Here is a 22,204-nt window from a genome sequence, read left to right as displayed (position 1 = left end):
TATTGTTCTCTTTTTTTGTGTGTGTGTGCATATGCATACTATTCACTCCCTACTACAGCTCATAATAAAAATTTTGTATTTTTCGAGTGTTAATTGGTCTCGTGTTTACGCCACAGCAAAGAGCAATTTTTAAAACTGTAATGAATTCCTTAAATCTACCTCTTGACGTTTCATTAACTCAAGCAGCCCACAGGGATCACATCACAAAAGACTTAATAGGACTAACACTGTACCTAAAAACACCTTTCAGGCAAATTCTGTCATTTTTTATTACATGTGATAATGAACTCACCTCCTTAAGAACTGTCTAACAATATAAAAGTGCCGTATATATGTAAGAGGCAAATGCTGTGTGGTCAATAGTTCACATGACCACCTCTTTGATGAACTGCTAACTGGACAAGCTCCTGGCAAGGTGTTGACAGGTCCACACCTGTTCAGAGATTACCTTTGCGAGGTTGTAGACAATTCTAGATCTTAATCGCCACTTTCCCCAGTTTAACTGCAGTTCAAAATGTCTTGCATGCAAACAAGATTTTTCTGCAAAGCTTTCTCCAAAAGCTTTCTATGAGTTTTTTTGGTTTAGTTTGAATTCAACGTCCCAAACCATGAGAGACGCCGTAGTGGAGAGAGTTTTTTGGAAAGCCTGAGCACTGGTAAGCTCTGCACAAAGCTTTAGGCATAAAAAATGCCCAAAATGCACTAAGCAATGCTACATTATTGTAACATTGGCAATGCTTGCGACGAGGTTCCCAAAGATATTTTAGGGTATTGTTAATGAGAAAGTATCTTTTTGAGTGAAGAATGCTCTCATTCTTGGCTTTAAGAGACATTTCCTTCATGGTTCTAGCAAAAATTATACTCCCTCTGCTCAGCTATGTATTTAAAATTTTTATTCAAGTGTGCATCTTATTCGGCATGATAATATTCTGCTTATTTTCCATCCCTTGTATACGATGACACTATGGGATGTTAAACACTATACAGTCAAACCTCGATATAACGAACACGCACATAAGGAATTATTGAATATATCGAACTCTTCCAAAATATTTTTGTCAAACACATGTATTTTTAACTTACCATAGCAAATGCAGTTCGGCATAAAACGGATATTACGAACTTCGCTACGCCAAGCACTACCTCATTTTAATAGCAGGAGGCAGGCTTCGTTGCACTACATGTGTGTTGTGCGGTGCAGCAAACATTCAGGACTACCTCGCAGGCGCTGACAGCGCCACAGATGCCACGACGGCATTGGGAGTTGACAGCCAAAGGAATCTATGGCCTTCGAGATCACCGCTGCGCGCCTGTTTGTGCACGCGGAGGTGATCTCTGAGGCCATAAGAAATCGTTCGCATCTCACAATCGCTGACAGCGCCGCTTCAGTAGCGGCGGCAGTGGCGCGATCGAATGTTGCTTTTGCCTTTTTGGTTTTTGCGTCTTTCGCATGTTTTCGTTTTAGTGTTAGCAGCAGCATTGCGGCGTGGCCGTAGTCGTCGTAGCGTTTGGCTGAAGCTGCGTCGGTCGTCGTGTCGAGTGTGGTGTGCGGGTGTGCGTAGTGCTGTAATGGCAGTGAACGTGAAAAAAAAAAGAGCAGCACTGACGTTAAAGACCAAGCTCAAAATAAAATCAGGGCCTTCAAGGTAGTTTACCAGAGGAGACTGATTGACACTCTTCTCGTGAAGCTTCTTATGAAGCAGGACTTGAAGATCAATTTGCTGGGAGCATTAAAGCGGCATGGTACAGCGTGAAAGACGAAACGATTGCCAACTGCTTTCGGCACGCAGGTTTTGTTCCAGCAGAGGCCCGTGCATCAAATGACGATGGGGAAAATCTTGACGAAGCAGAGGCAGAGCTCCGCGAGCTCTATGAGCCTTGAACGATTTTTCGTGTTTTGTTGGTGACATGCCCGCAACAATGACTTTAGAGGCGACGACATCGCGGCGACCACGGCTGTACTGACGGACGCCGAAATCGCTGTGGGAGTTTCTGAACATCCCGCAGACAAACCTCAGGCTGACCATGCAGATGATGAGAACATTCCAACTTCACAAGAAGTGCTTGCTGCATTGGATTTACTGCGCCGCCACTGCAGTGCTATTGAGAGCAGTGGGTTTGCCCTTACTGAGTGTTTGCAAACTGTGAAACAGGGCGTGATACGGAACGCGATCAACACAAAAAAGTAGGCCGCGATAACGCAGTTCTTTGGGCGTAAATAAATGGACGTGACCCAAGTAGGCACCCTCCGAGTTGCTGTGCCTTCTCTGATTGAATTTTGCTGCTCTTGCGTGTATTTTCTACGAAATCTCATATTGCCAATTATGGATAGAGCGAACTATTTTCAGATTTTTTTTATTGTTCGTTATAATGAGGTTTCACTGTATACCATACTTTTCCTGCTTATGTCGAGTGGCTTTTGGCATTGTATTTTGTGGTAGATGCAGCATCGCCAGCACTGCCCTCAGTGGCTCGATGTAACTGCTGAGGGAGACTGGCATCAGTTTTAGTGTTCTTTTCTGCCTGATCAAACGCTTAGACTAGAGAGGGTGAATGGGATCTGACAGCGGCTCCCCTTCATTTGACTTAAAGTTACACAGATATCAAACCTGAACATCCTCATCTTTGAGAGCATGACCAAACATAAATGAGCTCAGGCAATTGCTCTTGCCTCATTCATCACACAAGCAAAGAGCAATCAAGAGAATTAAAAGCCACAGCTGAACTGATCAACTATCAACGCAGAAGTGCAATGTGAGCCGTGAAGGCAGTCGGTCGCCAAAGAGGCTGCCACACTCCATAGCTGCTGCCCATTGCTTTCAACTCTATTCGACAGCAAGAAACATGCGAAAGTGACGCCGTTTTTCCTGTTGCGCTGTGGGGTACAGCCAACCACTACTTGTCAGAATATTGCTAATTACACTCGAAAACAAGCAAGTATGGCACACACACACAACTGCTGATGGTACTGGCTTTTGCCTACATGATAAATGTCACTGATGACACTTGTCTAAAAAGGGCTCGACTGGAGTAAAGAATTGAAATGCAATATATTTTCCGGACTAAATTTAATCAGTCCCTTGTAGACCAGAGTGACCTGGGTATATCAAACAGCTTGATCTAGGATGTGCATGAGTGTACCTGAATAGTCCCTGCGATGATGTGCAGTAATTTAAGTGACTACCAACGAAGGCACAGTAAACTGCAATTACTGTCTATATGGTTGAAGTAGTGGTGTAGCTTTGAGGGTATCCAGATGCCAATTGTGGTCTTTTGTTTTATTGGTTTTTTTTTCTTATTAGTGGTTTTTATGAAAACTGCTGAGTGCAGTTGTTACTATCATCAAGCTGTTTCTTTTTGGTCAACAAACGCGAGGTTGATTGTTCAGCATACATACTTGCCAAGTTAGAATGCTGGCAAAGCATTACTAGTACGTAGTTACCACAATTTTCAACTCTAACCAGTTTGTAGACATCTGTGCCTGCAATAAAAACGGGGAGCAGCTTATGTTTCTTGGAATTACTTCCTCATTCCAATGATGCGCAACACATACTACAAGCCCAACTTGGTCTGGCTTAAATTTCACACAGTAAATAATCACTGTCAAGTTGGTGCCATTCACTTAAGCAGTGGAAAATGAGTCCAATAAAACTGGAGGAGTGTGCTTGCCATTAGCTCCTCCTTGATCCTGCGCTTCTCGCCTTTGGGCAGGTCGAGCTTGTCGTACAGCTCGAGTTTCTCCACCCCAGGCCAGACGTCGGGCGTGAGTGAGCCACACAGCTGGCTGATGAGGGTGATCTGGTGCTGCTCACTGGTGCCCCGCATCATGGGCCTGCGCAACCACATCTCGGCCATTATGCAACCAGCACCCCACATGTCCACGGGGGTTCCGTAGTTGCGCTCGCCCAGCAAGAGCTCTGGTGGCCGGTACCAGAGGGTGACCACAAGATTGGTGTAGCGGTTGGGCTGCTCCGGTTTGCTGAGGGAAAATGTCCGCGCCAGGCCAAAGTCTGCCAGCTTGAGCACGCCTGCCTTGGTGATGAGAATATTGGCTGCCTTCATGTCGCGGTGCAGGATCTGCGCAAATGACATGAAAAACCCACAAACAGATAAAAAAAAAAAAAACTTCAAAACATCTTAATATATACCGTATTTACTCGCATAATGCTCGCACTTTTTCCCGCGAAAAATTGATGCTAAGTTGGGGGGTGCGATAATTATGCGGGAAAAATTTTTGAGCAAATGTTTTGGAGCGCTAAAAGCAAATTTAAATAGGTGTGATTCGCAATTCTTTGGTCAGCTATTGTAAATTTGACCAAAACATTACTTTCAAGCAGAACTTGCCCTTGCTATAAAAGTACAAGGTCACCAAAAGCACAAATTGCTAAAGCACTTTATTTGCCGCACGCAGCCTCATCGTCACTCCCCGCGTTCCGTGGTATAATGCTCACAGCAGACCGTACAGTTCTACTCTTGATCAGAGACTTAATCAGAGTCCGTATCGACACTTCAATCGCCTTGGATTTGAAGGGAGCATTCGACAATGTTATCCACGACATCATTCTCACCCACCTCGCTCAAACTAACTGCGGTAAAAACGCCTTTGAATACATTCGGCAATTTTTGACCGACAGACAATCTTACATTCGAATCCAAGATAAGGAACATGGACCTTTTCATTTAGGAGCCAGGGGTACACCTCAGGGCGTGGTGCTCTTTCCCCTGTGATTCAATCTGGCTATGATGCACCTGCCGGCCCAGCTGGGCGCTGTCGCCGGTGTGCAGCATGCGCTGTATGCCGATGACATCACCCTGTGGACCATGCAGGGCTCCCTCGGAGACATTGAGGCCAACCTACAGCAGGCGGCGACCATAGTGGACCGTTATGCTCGTCGCAGCGGCCTCCAATGCTCCCCCCAAAAGTATAAATTTGTGCACATACGCCTATCACCAAAGTGCACAGCCAAAATTGTGTAGTCTCCTGAGACAGGTCCAATCCCTGAACATGTCGAAGTCAGGGTACTGGGGCTCTTCATACATCAACACAAACACAAACGGTCAGAAACGACATTGGCGAAACTGCATAAGGTAGGGGACCAAGGGGGCGGCAAGGTCCGCTGGGTTTCTAATACGTGCGGGGAGGTTACAATGCAAGGACGCCTTGCGGCTGGCGCATGCATTTGTAACCAGTCGAATTCTATATTCGACTCCATACCTCCACCTGCGGAAGCAAGACGAGGATGCACTCGAAGCCATCCTCTGAAAAATTGTTAAACGGTCCCTGGACCTCCCCGTGAACACCTCCAACCAGTGTCTCCTGAAGCTGGGCATGGTGAACACATTTCGGGAGCTCTGGAAAACCCATTTGACAAACCAATATGCATGTCTCTCGAAGACATCGTCGGGTCGCCGCCTTCTTGCCCGACTACATATCCAACACACCACTCTCATGGAAGAGCGTGTACGCATTCCATCCCAGTAAAGATGCGCCCTCCACGTGCGCCCTCTTCCCACAAACATGACCCGTGAGGGCCATAATGGCCGGCGCCTGGCACGGGCGGAAGCCCTGGCTCGTTACTATGGATCAAAACCCCACGTATTCCACGTGGACGCCTGCGGTCCCCACCATAAGGGATGGTATACAGCTGCAGTCGTCCACCAATCCGAACTAGTAAACGGACTTACTTTTCGAGCCCGTAACATAACACATGCGGAGGAGATCGCCATTGCATTAGCTGCAGCTCATCCCACTTCCAAAACAATTATTTCCGACTCGTGGGGGCCTGTTGGAACGTCGAGCAGGGCTGGGTGTACCTAGCCTATCACCTTCTCTAAAACGGCGTCTACACCGGGGACCCCGCTTACCGGAATATCATTTGGGCTCCTGCTCACATGGGCCTTGAAGGAAATGAGGCAGCTGACGCCCACGCACTCTCTCACTGGGCATTTCTCTCCGACCCCGATGATCAGGAACTTGAATTCACTCCAGCTTATTCTTTCACAGATATTGTTTTACTATATCAATCTGGCCAAGGCATTTATCCCCGCCTGCGTAAAGGCCTCTCAAAGGCGGAGGAGCGGCTCCTGCTCCGCCTTTATACAAATACTTTGCTGTGCCCGGCAGCTCTCAAACACTTCGACCACTCTTTCTCGGGCAGCTGTCCACACTGTGCATAGAAGTCTTCCGACATTTATCACACGGTGTGGGCCTGCCTCTCCAACCCTGCTATCCCCCCTCACCCCAACCCCACCCGGGAAGACTGGGAGGCGACCTGCTAGGATGCTCTGACCTACAGGCCCAAAAGACCTTGGTGGAACGCGCCTGGGCAGCGGCCACGCCACTAGAGTCCTGTACTAAAGACCCCATCTAGTGCTTGCAAGGAGTGGCCTCTTAAGGGCAGGTCCAATCATATTTCCCTGTGAATGCTCTTTTGAGCCAATAAATGTCTTTCGCCACCACCAGCACTCCAATCGCTGTCTCGACTTTCCAGTAGCGCACTACGCAGAACTCGTTGACGCCGAAGTGCCTGCTGGCAGCGCGGTTGCTATGCTGTAGCCCGTACTCGAAAGCTTTCAGCTTAAAACCAGCTGTAATATAACTTGCGTACCGCCCCATGGTGATGCGGCACCAAGAACACGGTAGACGGTGGAACACAGCAAGTAACACGGACGGAACGAAGGAACAATAACAACGAGACGTGGACACCTCACAAAATGGCGACGACTACATGCATCATGGAGGTCAAAAAAAAAAAAAGACGAGCATAACCAATGACGATATCTACCCGAGCACGCTATCGCCGCCTGGTAGCGCGTGCACACGAGGCCAGCTAGGTTCAGTAGCGTTCCAAAGATGGCGCTTGTTACTACTAGCAGACGACTCTCGCGGTAGTAATATTGGTGGTGCGATGATTATGTGAGGAAAAAAAAAAAATTCAGATTTTTGACGCCCAATGTTGGGGGTGCGAGCATTATGTGAGTAAATACGGTATTTAATTTACTGCTTTAGGTTATGCGCACGCCGTGATGCCATCTTGTGAAAAACCTTACAACACAATCTGCAGTGGTGGCACGAACTGGGAGGTATGCGCAGTGCGTCCTTGCAATGAAATGTTTTGCCTGGCCCCAACCTTTTTTGGCATTTGGTTAATTAAATATCTTTCCCTCTCCCAATGGCTTCAAATTAACAAGATTTTACTGTATGTGTGGTCAGCACGAGCAATATGTGAGCATGCCCTTTCGCACTGCCAGATGCACCGATATTCAGAGTGCACCTGTCCACAGAAAGCAGGTCTAAATGGAACTCTTTTTCGGCAAGTTCATTCATCGAAACACGTGAAAAGGTAGCAGAGAGACACAGTAGAGGCATACCCCCTACGAACATAAGAACAAGAAAATGGCAGTGCTCTCAGAAGCAAAAACAGTGCAGCTGTGACAAAACATTTTGTGGCCCGGCTTTCTCACTGTGGTAACTGTAATAACCAGGTGTTTCACCTATTGCCTAAATTTAGTACTCGAAAGGAGTAAATATATATAATGACAAATTCAAATTATTCCAGAGCTCTCCCAATCTGCAAAGGAGCAAGATGTCTAAGAACTGTACCGCTGCAAACCAATCGAGATTCAGAATCTGAATCCAGACTGACTACTGGAACAGTTCTTCCTTTTCTCCGAACTGCTGAATGGAATTTGCCATAAAGTGTTATTTCCAACAACACCACACAATGCAAGTCGATGCTGATGCAGTGCTTGTCTCAGGAAATTTGGCAGTTCTTTGTTCTTATCCTTTTCGTCACCTTCGTCATTCGGGCTTTCCACGTATCGAGCGCACCACAGTTCCAGTTGCGATCCGCCTCGCATTCGGGAGGTACGGGGATCGATCCCCAGTGCCGCCGGGTACCCACCGGTTTCCAATGGGTACAAGATTTCCCCCGGCCTGGTGCTCGGCTCTTGGGGGGTGAAATGCTTGGGAAAAGGGGCCATGAACCAAAATGTTGGTTCAAGAACAAGAAAAAAAGGGCCACATAATGGGCTGTTGCCGCGCAAGGCGGACTTATTGTTGTCCGATGGCGGAACGAATCACTGCCACATCGGCGCAACTATTTGTGGCCCGGCTTTCTCACTGTGGTAACTGTAATAACCAGGTGTTTCACCTATTGCCTAAATTTAGTACTCGAAAGGAGTAAATATATATAATGACAAATTCAAATTATTCCAGAGCTCTCCCAATCTGCAAAGGAGCAAGATGTCTAAGAACTGTACCGCTGCAAACCAATCGAGATTCAGAATCTGAATCCAGACTGACTACTGGAACAGTTCTTCCTTTTCTCCGAACTGCTGAATGGAATTTGCCATAAAGTGTTATTTCCAACAACACCACACAATGCAAGTCGATGCTGATGCAGTGCTTGTCTCAGGAAATTTGGCAGTTCTTTGTTCTTATCCTTTTCGTCACCTTCGTCATTCGGGCTTTCCACGTATCGAGCGCACCACAGTTCCAGTTGCGATCCGCCTCGCATTCGGGAGGTACGGGGATCGATCCCCAGTGCCGCCGGGTACCCACCGGTTTCCAATGGGTACAAGATTTCCCCCGGCCTGGTGCTCGGCTCTTGGGGGGTGAAATGCTTGGGAAAAGGGGCCATGAACCAAAATGTTGGTTCAAGAACAAGAAAAAAAGGGCCACATAATGGGCTGTTGCCGCGCAAGGCGGACTTATTGTTGTCCGATGGCGGAACGAATCACTGCCACATCGGCGCAACTATTTGTGGCCCGGCTTTCTCACTGTGGTAACTGTAATAACCAGGTGTTTCACCTATTGCCTAAATTTAGTACTCGAAAGGAGTAAATATATATAATGACAAATTCAAATTATTCCAGAGCTCTCCCAATCTGCAAAGGAGCAAGATGTCTAAGAACTGTACCGCTGCAAACCAATCGAGATTCAGAATCTGAATCCAGACTGACTACTGGAACAGTTCTTCCTTTTCTCCGAACTGCTGAATGGAATTTGCCATAAAGTGTTATTTCCAACAACACCACACAATGCAAGTCGATGCTGATGCAGTGCTTGTCTCAGGAAATTTGGCAGTTCTTTGTTCTTATCCTTTTCGTCACCTTCGTCATTCGGGCTTTCCACGTATCGAGCGCACCACAGTTCCAGTTGCGATGCGTTCGCTTTCATACAAAAAGTATAAAGAGCATTTGTTGGTAGATCAGCAAAGCCATGAGGTACAGATTAAATAAGGCTGGGCGAAATATTAACCTATCCAGATTCTATGGAAGATACCAGCAAATGCAAAGACACAAACGCAAGGAATAGGTGGTAAGCACAGAGAAGTTCAAGCTCAAGACAAACTCTGCTTTAGTGCAACAATGCTCCTCAAGGCCACACGCACACATCCAGTTACATCACCTACCCTCACACGAGCGTGATTATACCAGGTTAGTGTATACCAGGTTAGTTCACTTTTCTTTTTCTTAAGGTCCACCTCCACTCCCACCAAAGTAGGTATAATCCTCTTCCACCATTTGTCCGTGTCAATTACCACTTTCCTGGGTCCATTTTTTTTGGTGTTTGATGGTACCCCCTGCAAGGGACCTGAGTATGTACCAACTGGCCCAACATTCAGTGATACACTTAACAATTCAGTAATTTTTGGCAGAGGTGACATGCAACTGTTTACAAAAATGTTACTGTGCCATTGCCTAACATAACTATACATCAGGCTCAGCACAGACTCACGTACACATCTTTCGTTGATCTGTAGGCCATACACTGCCGTTTTGAGCAATTATATATATACAGAGGCATTATTTGTGGCATCCGTGAAGACTAAATTGTCTTGTTAAGTGAGGGCGAGGCCTCTCCATGGGAACCTTGCTATACAGCTGAAAAGAAAGCACGTGGCATGAAGACCTCTGGACAAGGCTCGGCATTATTAGTATAAATTCCAGGCGTATGAAAACACTGGGTAGTACTTTAATGCAATAGCGTTCTCCAGGAAATCTGACGTCTGCACTGTGAGCAAAAAATCACAGGCATGGCTCAGACAGGTGATAGTTTGCAGGTGACACGACGTGCATCAACTAGCCACCGGGTTGTGTGACGTCAGGAGACCACACAGCATGGCAAAAGTTGGCAGGCACTGTCAACTCACGCTTCGCCCTCGAAATGGAAAGATCAGAATCCAGCTCTCCAGGACCCTTAGGCCAAGATGGTATGTTTACACAGTTTGGTTAAAGCACAGCATCATGTACATATATCTATGTCAGTTCGTCTTTCATGTACTATGCTAGCCTATGACTATGTGTGGGGATAATAGAGTCACAAATTAAAAGAATTGTAATTAAAGTCAGCAGCAAAGTCCATGCACACAAAAGAGGATCTGCAAGGGGAACCGACACACAAAAGCCATCACCGCTGCCATGTCACATCCGTAAAGGCGAAGCATAAGCGCCCCCCATTTTTAGTTAAGTTGTTTATGGTCAATCAATATTGGAGCCTTAAGAGCCACAAGTGCCTGTTTGGCACCTTCCTTGTCGGCTCAGTCAACCTTGCATCAGGGTACATTGTGTGGTGTCCACTGTAACATAGAATGCATGAAATGTGTGAAGAAGCTTTTGTTGCCTAGGATGTCATTGGTTATGCTTTTAATATGGCCAACCTATGTGCAAGACTATGTGCCTCAATTTTCCGCTGCTTTGTTAGAGATCATGAAAAGTTGTTTTCCATGGGCCCTGCTTACTGCAACACACAAATTGCAGATGCACTAGAACGACTAAACAGCACCTTGCTAACATGATGCAGGTAGACCTGCAAGCAAATTTGTGGTACTAAAAGCACACCTGATGCAATCATTGGCAATAAAAGCTTCATAAAAAAAAAAACTACACATTACATGTTCCAGTGACCACTCTACTTATTTACAAGCTGACACTCTTGCTGCAACCTGACATTGGGAAGCACCAGTTATGCCAACCTTTGAAAGCAGTAAGCCCACCTTGTTGCAGTGAATGAAGTAGAGGCCATTCAGTAGCTGCTGCATGACTTTCTTGATCTCGCCGAGTGAAAACTTGACATTGTCGTTGCGCAGCAAGCCTGCCAAGTCGTGCTCGCAGAAGTCAAACACAAGGTAAAAGGTTGCCTTGCATTTGCTGAGAGGTGTAGCTGCACAAAAACAGACTACAACTTGAGCGCCAAAAAAAGAAGAAAACGCACAACTACGCTGCATAACTTTCCGGAAAGAGGAGAAGGCAGCCACGCACTGCAATGAGCAAGAAAAAAAAAACACGCACAAAAACATGAAACACCGCTTGAAGACCAAGGCCACCTGCACTCTGGATAACATATGACCTAAGTCAAGAGATGTTGACATCACACAGAGCGATCCTCTGTTATGCCAGAGATGCACCTCCCACAAGCTCCAGAAAACACCAGACAATAAATAATTGTGAGACAAGTGGCAAAACTTCCAGATGCTCTGCTGTCTCACAAAGCAGAGACTTCTACGTCTTGCTCATCTCTCTTCACGGTATCCGTGCATTCGCCTCACTTCTGTCATAAGAAGCCAGTACATAAACAAATCAGCACACTTAAGACCTTCTAAAGCATTCACCCTTGCAAAAGAAGCCAGTCTCAACGCGTCTTCGCTATAGCCATACGAGAGCTGCCATTAAATATGAAATCGTGCACCGTATAATTTCTGCATTCATTTCACATGCCTGGCTTGAGATAAGTGACTTGCCAAAAACATTTGAACACCCCAATTCATGTAGCAGTACACAACAGAACCTGTCACCAAGTAGGTGAAGTGCACATATATGAAAACACGGATTGAAAGACAAAGACCATTCTCGGGTGCATTACAACAAATAAATGATCACAGGTCCAAAATGAGAGCAGTTGCAGCCTTCTTGATAGGCACTAACACTTTGATGAGCAGTTATTTGAGGAAAAATAACTTAGCAAAAATAACAATGTAGTGTGGTACGCATAAGCACCTTATGATGCATGCATAATGTAGAAATAAATGTAAAGGCCCAAAAGTTTCGAAGCCACTATAGAGGTTTTGAATGGATGTACAAACCTGACTGCCCAATTTCACACCGGTTTTCAAGCATGAATGAAATGTGCATTGTAGGGCTTCCACATATGAAATGTATATTTGGGCTCTGAACCAATAAATTTATATTTGAAGAACTTCACATTAACACTTCATGTTACAAATACAAGAGAGTTGCTCGTGGATGACATGCTAGTGATGTAGGTGCATCTTGAGACCATGGAATAAAATGGCACCAAAGTGTTAACAAGAATGAGCAGGAGGCCCAACACTACAGGAAAATACAAGGATATGCTCATCAAAAGTGAATTTGTTTTCGATAATGTTCGGGGTCATCCTGCATGAGTGATTAGGGATAGTGCAGCTTGGTTAGATGTGGCCATCCCTTGGCAAAATCACGAGAGCTCACTCAGACTAACAAAATTTTGGTCTCCCTGTGAGCTCACTCAACCTGATACCCACACAAGCTTAGGCTGACTGAACTCATGAAGTCACTCATTTAGACTCACAACTCACTCGGAATTGCGACTCATCCAGAGTCAACAACTCGTTGCGGATCACGATTCACTTCCGACTTGCGACTCATCTATAGGAACTCATTTTGACTCACGGCTCATTTGGGCTCAATCACTCATTTTGACTCGTGACTCATCTGAACTCACTCACTGGGTTGAGCCATTTATTTAGTCCAACTGGCCCTGACCAAGGTAACTATCTTAAGGTAGTTTTTTTTTTGTTTTGGTTTATTTATTTTGTAAGATGGGGGTTTATTGATCAGATCAGCAGGACTCGATCAGCAGGACTGGGCAGATCAGCGGCGAGCACAGCGTCAGCGAACATCGTCAGGCCCAACATGCGCAGCGATCACAATGCCACTGCCTAGAATGTTCCTCGTGTACTTCTTCCTCTTTACAATTACCTGCGGGATGAAGAGGAGACATCCTGGCGACTTACAACGTGAGCAAAACGGCAGGGTCGTAATAGGGTTTAAGGTGCTGGACGTGAACAATCTCGCGTCCGCGCCGGCGTAGATTATGAGACGGCGTAAGAGGTTCCACCACATAATTAATCGGAGAAATGTGCTCCAGAACTCGGTATGGGCCATGGTATCTAGCAAGAAATTTTGAAGACAGTGCAGGAGCATTGGAAGGTATCCACAGCCACACAAGAGCGCCAGACGAGAAGTCCAGTGTCGAGTGTTGGTTGTCGTGGTTGGATTTATGGCGGTATTGGGTGTTAGCTGTGAATGCGCGGGCAATTTTTCGACAGTCTTCTGCATGCTGGGCTGCTTGAGACGCAGGAGTATACTCTGATATGTCTGGCTGATACGGGAGTATGGTGTCGATTGTAGCAGAGGGGTGACGACGGTAGAGGAGAAAAAAAGGAAAGAAGCCAGTAGTAGACTGCGTTGCGGTATTGTAAGCGTGACATATGGAAGGACAAGATCCCAATTTGAGTGGTTGGAGGAGACGTACATAGAGAGCATGTCGCAAAAGGGTACGATTGAAACGCTCAGTGAGGCCATTAGTCTGGGGATGACAGGCGGAGGTTGTTCTATGAATAATGTTGCACTTGGTGAGCAGGGCTTTCACGTCACTCAAGAAAACGCGTCCTCTGTCGCTGAGCAGCTCTCGAGGTGCGCCGTGGCGAAGAACAAATCGCTGCAAAATGAAGGAAGCTACTTCTGACGCTGTGGCAGATGGAAGTGCTGCAGTTTCTGCATACCTCGTCAGATGATCAACGGCTACAATAGCCCAGCGGTTGCCGGCTGCAGTGTAGGGAAGCGGCCCATACAAATCAATGCCAAAGCAGTCGAAAGGGCGTGGTGGGTTGGGTAACGGTAGCAACTCTCCAGCGAAAAGTTGAGGAGATGGCTTGCGACGTTGACAGGTGAGGCATGAGCGAACATACTTGAGTACGAAGGTGTACATGCCCCGCCAGTAGTAACGCAGCCAGAGACGAGTGTATGTCTTGAAGACACCTACGTGACCGGATTGTGGGTCAGCGTGAAAATAGTCACATATTTGTGAACGTAGCTGCCGGGGAATAACTAGCAACCACTTGCGGCCATCTGCGCAGTAGTTGCGGTGGTAGAGGAGGTTATCACGAATGGCGAAGTGGGAAGCATGGCGGCAGAGAGTACGCAATAGAGAAGCAGCTGTAGGACTGGAGATAAAATCTAGGAGAGAATTTATCCAAGGATCTTGCCGCTGCGCTGACAGCATGTCATTGATGTGAAGCGATGGTGGGGAAACGTCGGAAGAGGAAAGGCTCGCGACCTCAGGTGTAAGGAGACAGCGGGAAAGTGCATCGGCGCCGTGATGCTTGCGGCTGGAGCGATAAACAACGCGGACATCATATTCCTGAAGGCGAAGAGCCCATCTTGCCAATCTGCCGGACGGGTCTTTCAGTGAGGAAAGCCAGCAAAGTGCATGGTGGTCCGTCACTACGTCAAAAGGGTGGCCATAGAGGTAAGGACGGAATTTAGTAAGAGCCCAAATAATCGCTAAGCACTCTTTTTCAGTGACAGAGTAATTGGATTCAGCCTTCGTGAGTGTTCGGCTAGCATAGGCGACCATATATTCAGTATAACCTGATTTCCGCTGAGCGAGCACAGCGCCGAGACCAATACCACTGGCGTCCGTGTGGACCTCAGTAGGCGCTGTGGGATCGAAGTGGCGTAGGACAGGCGATGCCGTGAGGATCCGACGTAAAGTATTTAAGGCATCGTCGCACGTTGGCGACCATGACGAAAGGTCAGAACTGCCGGACAGAAGGTCTGTCAAGAGAGCAGCAATTGAAGCAAAATTTCTAATAAAGCGGCGAAAGTAAGAGCACAGCCGAGAAAGCTAAGTAGATCTTTGATGAATGTCGGTTTTGGAAAGGCTGCTACGGCATGAAGTTTGGCAGGATCTGGTGATACACCTTCTTTGGAGACAACGTGGCCAAGAATGGTGAGCTGGCGGGCGGCAAAACGACATTTTTTCAAATTCAGCTGCAGTCCGGCATCAGATAGGCAGGTCAAAACGTGCTTCAGATGGTAGAGGTGTGTGTCAAAGTCAGGAGAAAAGACGACAATGTCGTCGAGGTAGCAGAGACTTTAGGCCACGCAAAATAGTGTCCATCATCCGCTCAAATGTTGCCGGAGCATTACAAAGGCCAAACGGCATAACTAAATTCGTACAAGCCGTTTGGAGTTACAAAGGCAGTTTTGGGGCGATCAGCCGCTTCCAGGGGAACTTGCCAGTAGCCGGAATGTAAATCTAGGGAAGAAAAGAGCTCGGCGCCTTGCAAACAATCAAGAGCGTCGTCGATGCGTGGGAGAGGGTAGACATCCTTTCGTGTAATCTTATTCAGGCGGCGATAATCGACACAGAAGCGGAGAGAACGATCTTTCTTTTTTACGAGCACAACAGGTGACGCCCAAGGGCTGCTTGAGGGCTGAATCACGCCATTCTGATTCATTAGGTCAACTTGCTCTTCGATAGCCCGGCATTCGGTTGCAGACACACGATAGGGGCGCTGTCGCAGTGGTGCGTGGGTGCTGGTGACGATGCGATGAGTGACTGTAGAAGTTTGACCCAAACAACTTTGATGAGAGTCGAAGGAGGAGCGAAATTGATGTAATAGGTTCAAAAGCTGAGTGCGCTGCGCTGGAGGAAGATCAGCGTCGATGGAGCGGAAGAACAAGTCTGTAGAGGAAGGAGCGGGCGCAGGTGAAGGGGGGCTGAGAGCAGTCACGGCAGAGTGCGACGCGTCGTCAGGTTCCTCAGAGATCAGAAGAGCTGCGATTGGCTGGATACTGCCGAGGCATTCACCATGGCGCAAGGCAGTAGAGGAGTTAAATGGGTTAGAGACCCATAACATAGAAAGGCCAGCGGAAATAGCGAGCACAGCGTAGGGCAATGGAAGACACTTGCGGCGCAGGAAAGTACGAGCTGGTGTGAAGAGAACGGTCTCATCGCTAACAGTGGCACAAGTGACACGAACAAGCACAGAAGAGCAGGGAGGAAGGTCAATATCTTTGGCGACGAGGGCTTTAGCACAGGAATTTCGTGGATCAGCGTCTGGTAAGGCATCGGGCCAAGTCGAGAATCCCACTTCAGCTCGAGCACAATCAATAATAGCAGCGTAATGCGACGGGAAATCCCAGCCTAAAATAACAGCGTGTGAGCAACTTGGCAGCCCGACGAACTCAATGGTATAAAGGCAATTCTGGATAACTACTCGAGCGATGCACGCTGCTAAAGGCTTGATATGCTGAGTGCTGGCCGTTCGCAGCGAAAGTCCCGCAATTGGCGTCGTCACTTTCTTTAAAGAGCTACATAGTTTTGCGTCCATAACCGAAATCGCAGCACTAGTGTCAATTAGAGCCATGACAGCAACACCCTCGACGAAAACTTCAATAAGGTTGGCCAGCGACAGATGAGGACTTTGAAAGTTGGACGGGTCGCAGTTCTCGCCTCAGGAACTGCGGCCTCTTGTTTTCCTCACATAAAGCGTTCTGTCGACGTCGCATCGGAGAGATAGAGCGGCGTCGTGGCGACTGTAAACGGCGGTCGGTCATGGCTGAGTGGTCTGGGGAGAAATGACGGCTGGCTGGAAGCTCAATAGGCGCAGAATACTGAGGCATCGAAGACCAGTACCCATAACCATGAGTAGGTGGTGCCGACACTGGGAGACGGTTTCGACAATAACGAGAAATATGTCCAGCCAGTCCGCAAGTATACCAAATTGGGCAGTTATCTGTCGTGCGCCAGGGATTGCGCGGTCTTGGAGCCGGTTCTCGAGCAGGACCAGGAGGCGGCTGAACGTAGGCAGGTTGCGGCGGAGCATGCGTAGGTGGTGGTCGGGCAGCAACAGCCGCATATGTCAATGGGGCTGCGACAGCCATAGATTGAGGGGCTGGAGGAAGAGATTCAGCTACTTGTTTTCCTGAATAATCTGGCGCAAACTGGGAGCTAGGTGTGAGGAAGGCTCTTTATGGCAGGACATAAGGGAGAGCTGTCGAGTAACTTCTTCCCGAATGAAGCTCTTGATTTGTGGCAGCAGCGCAGAATGTTCAGCTGCATCTGTCAGGACAGCAAGCGAGTCAGAGTGCATGGTGTTCGAGCGAGTTATGGCCCTTTGTTTGCGCAGTTCATCATAACTTTGACACAGTGTGACCACTTCTGCGATGGTGTGGATATCTCGAGCAGTCAGTATCTGGAAGGCGTCGTCATCAATTCCTTGCAGAATGTACTTAATCTTGTCGGCCTCCGACATCTGTGCGTTCACGCGCTTGCACAAGTCGACGACGTCCTCGATATAACTTGTGAAATTCTCACCAACCTGTTGAGACCGCGCACGCAAGCACTGTTCAGCGCGGAGTTTCCTCACAGCCGGACGGCCAAAAACATTAGCGAAGCTAGCTTTGAACACGGACAATGATGGAATGTCCGCTTCATGGTTGCGAAACCATAGATTTGCTATGCCGGTAAGATAGAATATCATTTTGCTTAACTTCGTTTCCGCGTCCCATTTGTTATAAGCGCTCACTCGCTCATAGGAAGTGACCCAGTCCTCGACGTCATGGTCGTCAGTGCCGCTGAAGATGGCAGGGTCTCGCTAGCGGAGGGACCGCCAGCAAGCCGGGGCAGGTAATGGCCGAGCCAACTTGTACGGCTTGGTGGTTAACGTCCTCACGCATCGCAGCAGGTGGTAATGTGCGGCTGCAGATTTCCAGGGCGAGAGGATAGATCTTAACCGGCAGCTCCACCAAATGTAAGATGGGGGTTTATTGATCAGATCAGCAGGACTCGATCAGCAGGACTGGGCAGATCAGCGGCAAGCACAGCGACAGCGAACACCGTCAGGTCCAACACGCGCAGCGATCATGATGCCACTGCCTAGAATGTTCCTCATGTACTTCTTCCTCTTCACAATTTATTTATTGAACCTTACAGGCCCGCATGGGCATTGCGCAAGGGTGGTTACAGTAAGAAAAAAATGTCATTAATAATGAGCGAAACAACAAGCAATGCATGATGTCAAATCCATCAAATTGCGGAATATATGCATGGCTACATGGAACAAAATAGATGAAATGCATGCAGAATATTAATAACACAACAAAATTCCAAGATTGTACAATAATGTGGAGGGATTATCTGAACAGTACAAGCCGAGCACATGCTAACAGAATGCAGCAAGATCATTTAATGAAACAAATGATTCGGGGAGGTCATTCCAGAGTGATATGGCATGAGGCAGTGCGGATGAGTTTAAGGCTTTTGTGCGTCTAAAGATGCGCGATAAACGGACATGACAGAATAAACGCCTGGAAGTTGGCAGTGGAGTGTCAAGTGGCAGCAGTGAAGGCTTAATCTCTGTAAACACACCTGTGCAACAGACACAGAAATGCATCCTTGCAGGCTAGTTTGTCGGAGGCTTAGCGCAGGAAGACAGAGACAACAGGAACACTGAAATTAGTGCAGCGCTGTGTCCTGTTTTCAGTGCAAGAATTTCTGGGAGGGAAACAATAAGGGCAGCTCATGAAGTAGTGGAGAAAGTGAAAATGACGAAAACTGAAATGTCTGCCAGTCAGCTGCCGGTGACAGCATTAGTATGTACACCAGTCGCATCAACAGAACAAGGTCTCTGCCGGTAGCCGCAACTCTGACCAGTGTAAGAGTTGCACTAGGCCAGAAAAAGCGCAATTCTTATACAGGTAAATACAGCTAATCTGGTGAAAGGCCTTCATCAGCAAGTTAACGTCCAATATCATTAAAAAGAATTTGCTGCAAAACCATGGAACATGTCATATACTCTTGATCACTTAATAAGGCGTCTTGAATCCAGCACATTTTTCACACTTGTGCCAACAACTATGCAGCACAGGAAAATTTTTTTTTTTTTTTCTTAACTCAAGAAACCCATCCATCACAAGGAATGCAGAGGGAAGGGGACCTAGACTCCTGACGAGCATTTCAAAAACTTAAGTGCCATATTACTACACTGACAACAATGTACTGTCATGCACTAAACTCTTAGCATGCTAGTCCCAATCCATGAATGCTGACGACCACAGCTCATGCTCAATTCCAGTAATACCTTGTGCGCCACAAAGGACGAGTTCTCGGTTCACCTTTCTTTATTTACACCAGAGACTGCCCTCTTAAACTCTAACACTTGACCAAACTTTTGCTGATGGCTGCTTTCTATCGTTAGATTAACCCTTGATTGTTTTGGCCATATGGGTACTGCGCTAAACGCATGGCGTTTAAAAAATTCGACACTGGGGGCTGAATTTTTTTCGGAATGTTCAACAGTCAAAGGGTTAAAGATGCTAACGATATTGGATAACTACGAACTGACGTCAACATTGTGTCCAGCTTGTGTTCTAAGTGGCAAATGGCCCATAATATGATTAAATTAGTAATGTGCTTTTCATATCACAACACCACCAGTCCCTCAGATTATTCCACTCATGGTAAATCTTCACTACCAGTTACATCAGAAATACCTGTGTATGCACACCTCACTTGGAATGATCAAGCTGGCCCCATTACGCCAATACTAAAATGCATGCTGAAATACTTGTAAAGAAGTTTGTCCATGGCTTCTTCTTAACCTAAATTTCCATAAATCTTTGATAAGCACTAAAACCACGGAGGCAGTGTGGCATCTAAAATAGCTGCCATGATTTTAAAGCAAAGGCTTTACTAACCTAGTAGAGCAGAGATTTGCCGCCGCCAGCAATCTGACGTTCATTTGACCGCGGCTGTGCCACATTTATGCCTTTCACTTGCCGCGCCAACCTCCACCGCCACTACTGGCTTAGCTCACGCGCTCTCCCAGGCTCAGTCACCACCTGACCACAGGACTCGCCACGTGCCTAAGAGGAGCGTCGCACTCACCTACATGCATGGCAGTGAGGCCGGGCTGTTTTCTCCGAGCGTTGTGCGAGAGTGGAATGACCACCCCGCGGATATCACCCAGTGAGCTGCTTCACGGAAGGGTTCACTATGTTAAGTGTGCAAAGCTAGCGTCTGGGACTGATCTCGAGACGGCAACCAACTACTTTACTGACCACTGATCAGTCTTCATAGGCATCAAGCCAAATAATGTGCAGCAACAATAAATGTCATGCTACCATGACAACTGATATATATATGCAGCAACAATAAATGTCATACTACCATGACAACTGATATGTCTGTCAAATCATGCGCGGCTAACGAAGTGTGTCCACCCAAGCCTCGTCACAGTCATGTCTAGCCACCGACCCAGGCACAGCCATCATACATGGCTTAACGACGAGTGTACAGCTAAGTATGATAATTACAGCTAAATCAAAGGTTAACCAAATGAAACCAAGACTTAATCAGGCTAAACTAAGCTTTCACTTTGTGTACCCAGGCCTGGCTGAGCTACGCCGCAGCCAATTTTTTCAGCATCACAGGCACAGTTTGTGCAGTTCACACTAATGTTATTGGTGACCTGAGAAGCCAAAACAACAATGGCAAAACTGGCACATAAGTTAGTCTGCCGATTGCCACCTGCACTGACATACAATGCGGAAGCCAGGCTTCATGCTTATAGATTGTGCTGCGATGTTTACTTGCAAACTATCTGTGTACAGATGACAGAACCTGCTGTTGGACTGTTCAGCATGTCTTGTGTTAGTGGTGCTCAGTCCCTCATGAAGGTTGAGAATGCTAAGGCCGCTATGAGAGCCCCATAATCTGACCTTGCAGCAATCGCTGCAAGTTTCACGTTTCTGACAGTGGGGTGTACATGCAAGGACAAGACAGTCTAGTATAGTGACGCAAATGCTTGAAAAAGGATAACAGTAAATGCAAGGAAAAAAATTTGAAAATAGAAAGAAAAAAGAAAAAGGCACTTCATGACCTGTAGGAAAGTTATATTAATTCACTGATAAAAATAAAACCAAATTAACAATCCAAACCCAGTTATCAAAAGAATTTCTTCAAGAACTTGTATTTTATCCAGTTTTTGAGCTCAAAGATAGTGCCTAATTTTTAACCCCCTCATTCAGTACCACGTAAAACAAAATGAAGGAACCTAAGCACAATCATACTATTACCAACTGAGCAATGATGACGCTCAGGGCTCAGGCCCGATCTATCCCTCTGGGAGTTGGCATGTGAGGCAGGCATTGATATCCATACGCGATTTCATTGTTCTTCCTCCTCTTGATGACAGCTCTATTAAATACAAGACAAGCAGATTTAATGTCATTTGAATCGAATGTCATTCGGTTTCTTTCGGTGCTACACCCTACACGGTAAAATGTCACTCGCAAATGGTGGCAATTACGATCAGCTATAAAAAAAAAAGACTACTACACTTAAGGAGCATCTGTGCGCATGAAAAACGTTTAAAATCACTATAATATTTTAACGCTGATCAAAACATTTCTGCATGATAATTCAAGTGAAAAACACGGTGGAAGAAAGAGAGGTGCTCCGACGGCGCAGCCGTGCTGCAGCAAGCGCGCGGCCGCTTAGTGTGACCGAAAGAGAGAGCAGCCGGTAGGGGCAGCACGTGGTCTGGGGGCCATCCTCTCCGCCGGTTCTGCTGGCGTGCTTATGAAGCACCGGCGCGTGCGCTTATAATTTCGCACTTAAATCAGCATTAAAAGGCCCTAACCCTTAGATATTTATTCTGCGATATTTACACCCCAACTTCTGAGCAGATAGAAACTTTCGTAAGGCTGACTAAATAACTCCATTTCCGAGCAAACAGAGAAGCGTCGTCTGCTCGAGCAGACGACACGCTGCGCTCGCAGCTCCGGAGCACGCACAGGGCGCGCTTCTAGCGGATTGTTGCCACGTGTGGCCAATTAAAAAGAAGCTCCATGACACCATGCCGCCAGTGCAATGCCTCTTGGGTAGCTGTTCAATGCATGTGAAATGAATGTTCGCTTTTCTATCCACCCCTTGTTCGCATCGCAACCAGACGCCGATTACATGGAGGTGAAGGAAGCAAGATTGAATCGCTGTCGGGGAGGTTTGAGCGTCTGCTTCATCCTCGCAAGCGCGACAACCGTTCCCACACGAGAAACTGCGCTGCACCAGATGGTATCAGAATGAATGTGGCGCTCCAGCAGCAAAGTGAAGTATCGAACACAAAAAAGC

At 47.0% G+C, this 22,204-nt stretch overlaps 1 protein-coding gene across 1 annotated transcript in view; it reads right to left on the bottom strand.

The window, feature by feature from the left end:
• LOC146183205 (cyclin-dependent kinase 9-like) overlaps positions 1-22,204 on the bottom strand; it is a 38,898-nt gene that overhangs the window by 4,923 nt on the left and 11,771 nt on the right. Inside the window, exons 4-5 of the mRNA XM_084609080.1 lie at positions 11,001-11,167; positions 3,670-4,077 (exon numbers count right to left, since the gene is read on the bottom strand). Coding sequence (XP_084465206.1) covers positions 3,670-4,077; positions 11,001-11,167 — 575 coding nt within the window. The remainder of the gene's footprint in view (positions 1-3,669; positions 4,078-11,000; positions 11,168-22,204) is intronic.

This window comes from Amblyomma maculatum, chromosome 7 (assembly GCF_055883805.1).
Source record: "Amblyomma maculatum isolate TAMU_Amacu chromosome 7, ASM5588380v1, whole genome shotgun sequence".
NCBI classification, from domain to species: Eukaryota; Metazoa; Arthropoda; class Arachnida; order Ixodida; family Ixodidae; genus Amblyomma; species Amblyomma maculatum.
The sequence above is the reverse complement of the archived record's forward strand: the minus strand, read 5'-3'. Positions and strand labels throughout refer to the sequence as shown.